The sequence below is a fragment of the Stegostoma tigrinum genome, chromosome 1 (assembly GCF_030684315.1).
Source record: "Stegostoma tigrinum isolate sSteTig4 chromosome 1, sSteTig4.hap1, whole genome shotgun sequence".
In the NCBI taxonomy this organism is placed as follows: Eukaryota; Metazoa; Chordata; class Chondrichthyes; order Orectolobiformes; family Stegostomatidae; genus Stegostoma; species Stegostoma tigrinum.
The window spans coordinates 193993058-194000823 of NC_081354.1; the positions used below are offsets into that span (position 1 = coordinate 193993058).

Sequence of the window (7766 nt, forward strand, 5' to 3'; positions counted from 1 at the left end):
GTCGAATTCATGACCCTCGTTGTCAGTGAGTAGTGAGACAAGTGAGGATTGGTCATGTCTCTTTGTGGCTAGTTGGTGTTCAAGTATCCATATAGTCAAATTTTCCTCCAGTTTGACCTATTTAGTGTTTCTCACAGCCCTTGCATGCTATTTTGTATATTACCCCAGTTTTGTCAGTTTGGGTACACGATCCTTTACGTCCATCAGTCGCTGTCGTAGGGTGGTTGTCGGTTTGTGGGCAATTGTACTACCTAGGGGTTTGAGTAGTCTTATGGTCATCTCTGAAATGTCCTTGATGTATGGTAGGGTGTTAAGAAGTTCTGGTCGTGCTGTGTCTTCCTATTATGGTCTGTCTTGAGATTGTGGCGAATTGTGCCTTTCAGGTATCCATTTCTTTTGAAGACTTCTGACCATAAGCCTCCACTTTCTTGACCAGAGTCTCAATTTCTCTAATCATCCAGCAATCTGTACACCTACCAGCCTCCCCTTCCACACTAATAGGGACAAACTGACTCTGGACTCTCGTTATCTCATTTTTGAAGGTATCCCACTTCCCAACTGCCCCTTTATCTGCGAAGAGCATCTTCCAGTCAGCTTTTAAAAGTTTTTTCTTAATGCCATTAAAATTGGCCTTACTCTAATTTAGAACATAGAACATAGAACATAGAACAGTACAGCACAGAACAGGCCCTTCAGCCCACAATGTTGTGCCGACCATTGATCCTCATGGATGCACCCTCAAATTTCTGTGACCATATGCATGTCCAGCAGTCTCTTAAATGACCCCAATGACCTTGCTTCCACAACTGCTGCTGGCAACGCATTCCATGCTCTCACAACTCTCTGCGTAAAGAACCTGCCTCTGACATCCCCTCTATACTTTCCACCAACCAGCTTAAAACTATGACCCCTCGTGCTAGCCATTTCTGCCCTGGGAAATAGTCTCTGGCTATCGACTCTATCTATGCCTCTCATTATCTTGTATACCTCAATTAGGTCCCCTCTCCTCCTCCTTAACAACTTTAACTTTTAGATCAGATCTATCCTTTTCTATAACTATTTTAAAGCTAATAGAATTATAGTCACTAGCCCCAAAGCACTCTCCCATTGACACCTCAGTCACTTGTCCTGCCTTATTTCCCAGGAGAAGGTCAAGTTTTGTTCCATCTCTAGTAGGTTCATCCATATCCTGAATAAAGTTAAAATCCCCTACCGTTACAACACAGATATAGAGTCATAGAGTTTTCAGCATGGAAACAGACCCTTCATAGAATGATCATAGAATCCCTACAGTCAAGAAATAGGCCCTTCGGCCCAACAAGCCCACACCAAACAAAAACAAAGTTGCTGGAAAAGCTCAGCAGATCTGGCAGCATCTGTGGAGGAGAAAACAGAGTTAACATTTCATACCTGGTGACCCTTCCTCAGAACTGGTGGTGGCCGGGGAAACGGTGATCAGACATAATGGGAACTGCAGATGCTGGAGAATCCGAGATAACAAAGTGTGGAGCTGGATGAACACAGCAGGCCAAGCAGCATCTTAGGAGCACAAAAGCTGACGTTTCGGGCCTAGACCCTTCATCAGAAAAGGGGGATGGGGAGACGATTCTGAAACAAACAGGGAGAGAGGGGGAGGCGGACCGAAGATGGATAGAGGAGACAAGAGAGTTGCAGTGGGAGAGAGATACCCTGAGGTTGGTCCGGAGTTAGGAAGGTAACTTCTTCAGGTTAGGCATCCTGGAAGAGACTTCGCAGTGAGGTTAAAATGGTGATCAGAGATAATGGGAACTGCAGATGCTAGAGAATCCGCTCCTAAGATGCTGCTTGGCCTGCTGTATTCATCCAGCTCCACACTTTGTTATCGTGGCTGGGAAAACGTCAGTTTATATGCAGAAAATGGGGAGATGGGTGGGTTAGGGAGTAAACCATAGAATAGAGCCCAAAGAGAGAGCAAGACAGTTGGACAGAGAAAGGAGTTGCTAACTATCAGGCTGGATGGGTGAATAGTTGTTAATGGGGACTGTTAGTGACTAACAACAGGAGGTGGGTAATGGCAGGCTATGTGGTAACAAGGCCCCGTGTGTGGGGTGGGGGTGTGGGACACAGGGGAGTTTAGGCCCTAAAATTATTGAACTCAATATTGAGTCTGGAGGGCTGTAGGGTCCCCAAGCAGAAAATGAGGTATTGTTCCTCCAGCTTGTGTTGGGCTTCACTGGAACATTGTAGCAAGCCGGATGTGGAGATGTTGGCCAGGGAACAGGGTGGTGCATTGAAGTGGCAAAGTCCACACCGAACCTCAGTGCATCCCACCCAGACCATTCTCCTATAACCCACCTAAGCTACACATCCTGAACACTACGGGCAATTTAGCATGGCCAATCCACCTAACCTGCACATGTTTGGACTGTAGGAGGAAATTAGAGCACCCAGAGGAACCCACAGAGACACAGGGAGAATGTGCAAACTCCATACAGACAGACACCCAAGGCCGGAATCAAACCTGGGTCCCTGGTGCTGTGAGACAGCAGTGCTGACCACTATGCCACCGTGCCGCCCGAATGCAACGCGTTCCAGGCACCCACCACCCTCTGCGTAAAGACCGTTCCACGCATATCTCCATTAAACTTCTCCCCTCTCACCTTGTAATTGTGACCCCTAGTAATTGCGTCCCCCACTCTGGGAAGAAGCTGAGACTCGGATCCTGAGGAGTGTTGCTGAACAGAGACCTTGGGGTGCAGGTTCATAGTTCCTTCAAAGTGGAGCTACAGGTAGGCAGGGTGGTGAAGAAGCTATTTGGTCCACTTGCGTTTATTGGTTAGTGCATTGAATATAGGACTTGGGAGGTCATATTGCGGATGTACAGGACATTGTTCAGACCCATTTTGGAATACTGCACTAATTCTGTTCTCCCTGCTGTATGAAAGATGTTTTTAAACTTGAAAGGTTGCTGATGAAAAGATTTAGATTAGATTAGACTAGATTCCCTACAGTTTGGCCCTTCAGTCCAACAAGTCCACACCGCCCCTTGGAGCATCCCACCCAGACCCACACACCCCTGAACACTACGAGCAATTTAGCATGGCCGATCCACCTAGCCTGCACATCTTTGGACTGTGAGAGAAAACCCATACAGACAGGGGGAGAATGTACAAACTCTGCACAGACAGTTTACCCGGATGTTGCCAGAGTTGTTGGGTTCGAGCTGTAGGGAGAGGCTGAATAGGCTGAGGCTATTTTCAGAGGCTGAGGGGTGCCAGTGGAAGTTTGTAAAATCACAAGAGGCATGATAGGGTGAATAATCAAGCTCTTTTTCCCAGGCTAGGTGAGTCCAAAACTAGAGGGTACAGGTTTTAGGTGAGAGGAAAAATATCTAACTGGTACCCAAGAGGCAACTTGTTCATGAAGAGAGTGATGCCCTAAATTAGTCTAGTCCCATTTGCCAGCATTTGGCTCATATTCCCTGTAAATACTTCCTGATAAAGTATCCATCCAGATGCCTTTTAAATGTTTTAATAGTACCAACCTCCATCACATCTTCTCGCAGCTCATTCCATACATCCACCACCCTCACAACATCTTTTCTATAGCCCTATCACAGGTCCCTCAATTAATAGCCTAGTTTTAATGACTAGGCCATCACTCATCTTCAAGTGTAGCATCAAGTAGCCCTAGCAAAACTACAAATAATGGGACTTGAGGGGAAATCACTCCGCTTGTTAGAATCATACCTAGCACATTGAAAGATGCTTGTGGTTGTTGGAGGTCAGTCACCTCAGCTCCAGAATACCTCTGCAGGACTTCCTCAGAGTAATGTCCTAGGCCCAACTATCTTCAGCTGTTTCATCAAAGACCTTCTTCCATCATAACGCCAGAAGTGGGGATGTCTGCTGATGATTATACAATATTCAACTCCTCCAATAATGAGGCAGTCCCTGTCCAAATGCAACAAAACCTGGACAATGTTTAGACTAGATTAGATTAGATTCCCTACAGTGTGGAAACAGGTCCTTCGGCCCAACAAGTCCACACCGCCCTTTGGAGCATCCCACCCAGACCCATCCCCCTATAACCCACACTCCCCTGAACACTACGGGTAATTTAGCATGGCCAATCCACCTAACCTGCACATCTTTGGACTGTGGGAGGAAACCCATGCAGATACGGGGAGAATGTGCAAACTCCACACAGAAGGTTGCCCAAGGCTGGAATTGAACCCGGGTACCTGGTGCTGTGAGGCTGCTAACCACTGAGCCACTGTGCCGCCCCCCAGTTTGGACTGACAAGTGACAAATGAAATTTATGCTATACAAATGTTAGGCAATGACCATTTCCAATAAGAGACAAGATGACCGTCAACCCTTGATGTTCAATGGCGTTACTTTCACCGAATCCCCCACTATCAACATCCTGGGGGTTACCATTGACCAGAAACTTAACTAAATTTACCATGTAACTAACAGTGGCCACAACAGCAGGTCAGAGGCTAGGAACACTGCAGCGAGTACCTCACCTCCAAAGCCTATCCGCCATCCACAATGCACAAGTCAGGATTGTGATGGAATGCTTCTCACTTGCCTGGATGAGTGCATATCCTACAAACCTCAAGAAGCCATTCAGGATAAAGCAGCCCTCAGTAATCAAATACTCAGGGATGAAATAGATTTTAAACAAAAAGAGACTCAAAGTTGTAGGAAACAGACAGGAACGTGTGTCTGAGAAGGCAGTCATTCGGCCATGATATCCTTTAATGGCACAAAAGGCCCAACAAGCCATTGTTGCTTATGCTGTGGTGTCCTTATGTCAAAGTTTGTTCTCATGGGCACTGTGAGATTCTTTTCACATGCTTTACAATTCACTGATCTGGCAAATTATACATTTTCTGTTTCAATCCATTAGGCTCTGAAGAAAAGGCCTGGCTTTGCAAAAATTCTCCATATCAAAGCAGAAAGTGTTTGTTGAAGTTTACAAAAACAAACCGAAGCACACTCAATTTAAACCATCATTCAGACAGCAAAGTATAATTTTATTGAAATGTTTGACAAGAAAGAAAAGCCAACAGAGTTGTTGTATAAGAGACCATACACGACTCAGCTACACCTGTACAGCAAGCTTCATTCAGCCAATGAACCTGTCATCTCCAATATATTCAATAAAAAAGATAGAACTGAGCCGACTACCTGCAATAAGGCATATTGAAAAGGTCAGTTTGCACCTAGTATTCAGTCAAGTGACCAACAGTAAACCGAATCATTCCTCAGTGAGATGGTCTATCAGCATCAAGCAAAGTGTTTTCTCAATGAGGCATCCAACAAAGGAGCATCATTAATTTGCCCAGGAAACTATCCACGATGGAACCATGAATGGAACCAGCACTGAAGCAACTGATGTTTCAGTGTGACACTCTTTCAGTCTGAAAGCATATGACATCCAAGTTGAAAGGGAAGATTCAGATTAATCAATCTAAACAGGATACCTTAAACATGTGTAACGTGTGAAATGGAATGAAACAACAGCTGGAGGACAAGGGAGAGCTGAAGGTACAATCTGTAAAACAGCAATATAGACCTGAGATGAGAAGGCGGTTTTTCAATGATGTGTTCAAGAGTTGAATTTCTGGGTGTGGGAGTGAAAGCCAATTTCACAGATGTGTTGGTGAGACAGAGAGTTTCTATCAAAGGATGAACCAAAATGCCCCGCTCATTTTGTTGTGCTTATTTATTTCGAGACATTCTAAAATGGAATAGCCTTTGAACCAGTGACCCTTCAGCTGGGACTACATTTAATGAAAACACTATCAACCTAAGTCACCCGCTGTGTATTGCACCATTACCACTAGAACATTGTAGATTCTGTTTCCGCTGGTTGTACAAGCCCCAGTATCAATTAGTATGGTTATAAATCCTTACTCATTCACTATGAAGGTGGAAGGAAGGAAGCTAACTTCTTACAGCTTGCATTTCTTTTACAGAAGGTTTCATTATCACCTGTTCTAACCATGGTTTCTACACTTCTCAGTAAGTATAAGATTAAATTAGATTTCAATCATAGAGGGAGCAAATTGCCATGAAAATACAATTTGTGAGCTTCTGTATAAAGTCTTATTTAAAAAAGAACCCGATGTTGTGTAGAGCAGAAGGAGAAGCGATAATTGGAATCATTACAACTTGAACTCTTGTGAGAAAGAGTAGCGGTTACAGGAGGTAGATGGTGAGATACCAGAAAGTGAGGCATGAAATCCAGCCTTTCAAAGTAAAACCTTTACCAAAATTTCTTTGATTGTTTCGATGATGAAAGCCTCTGACCAGTAAGATGCCTTTATGCTCAAACTTACTCTCTCAAACAATAGAATTCTATTTCTGATTGCTCTCTGAAACAAGGTACATCCTGAATATCCTATCTGACCTTCTAAATCTGAGATTGATTGAAGCTTTTATTGAAACATTATGCCACTTCTTCCACTAATAAGCACTCCTGGTTCTTCAAATAAACAATGAACCCATTCTGTGTGACCTCATCTATCGGACCACTAAAATAGATGAGCAGATTATTTTCAAAAACTGGTTTCCTCTTGACCATGAGGTATGAAGTTGCTAACAACTGGCATTGAAAAACACTATTATTATGGCACTAACATATTTCAGATTATTCAGCAAATGTCTTTAGCTCTCCAACTCTGAATATCATTGACCCAGCAAACCCCAATTTCAGATGGCATAATTACAACAATGTATTTCAATTGTGCTGTGCTGGATTTTGGTTCCTATAACAAAATGTCACGTGCTGATAATTCCCAAGCCAAAATAATCACCTTGTATACTAGGTACATAAACACATAAAATAGGTCAAGTATTTGCACCATCAGTTAATATACAACAGCGACTGAACCTGCAAAATTTGTATATCATTGGAATAAATACATATGTGCTGTACATAAGCTCAACATAATGCAATTTCTAGGATACATTATGTTTACAGTTAAACAGTAATGAAACTATCCTGAATTACTATTATCCATGCCAACAATGGTCATTGAGAAATTACATTGTGTAAAATCCATTACAGTCATGACACAAAATATAAAACTAACTTCTGCGGGCCCTATGCTTAGCATTACATCATTGTGTAAAGCCAACTGCTGTTTGTTCATTTGAGGTATAAGAATCATTCTGATCAGTGGGATGTCACAGACTGGTTTTGTATGTGTATTGCATGTGCCTAGTGAGAATTTGATGCGTTTATTCTGATGATATTATTTACTGCCAGAGTAAGCTGACAGTGTTAGATCTGTGCCAAACTGTTCAAGATACCCTCACAAATGTGACTTGTAAAGATATATTGTTTAACAAAACAAATATATGTAATTTATGGGTTATGGGAAAAAGGAAAGGCAATGGCATTAAGTGAACAACTCTTTTTGATAACCCAGCACAGACTCAAAAAGCTGAATTGCCTCCTTCTCTACCATAACCATCTTATGATTCTGTAATTCTATGTTTGGGAAAATATTAGTAGGTTAGTAAAATGTTATTTATATGTTGTAGAATAGATTTAACTTTTATAAATTCACATATATATTTAATCTTCTTCATTCACTGATGGAAAATGCAAAGGCTGAAGTCCAATTATTATTTATAAAGTGTGGTGACACCTGAGAAGTTAAAAATCAACAAGATATATATCTTGGATAATGGGAACTGCAGATTCTGGAGAATCCAAGATAATAAACTGTGGAGCTGGATGAACGCAGCAGGCCAAGCAGCATCTCA

General features: G+C 42.6%; 1 protein-coding gene across 1 annotated transcript in view; it reads left to right on the forward strand.

The window, feature by feature from the left end:
• The window catches only part of fbxo41 (F-box protein 41), a 177415-nt gene extending 169849 nt beyond the window's left edge, over nucleotides 1-7566 (forward strand). The window contains exon 14 of the mRNA XM_059650909.1: nucleotides 4897-7566. Within this exon, the coding sequence (XP_059506892.1) occupies nucleotides 4897-4959 (63 nt within the window). The 3' untranslated portion in view covers nucleotides 4960-7566. The remainder of the gene's footprint in view (nucleotides 1-4896) is intronic.
• The last annotated feature ends 200 nt before the right edge of the window (nucleotides 7567-7766 follow it).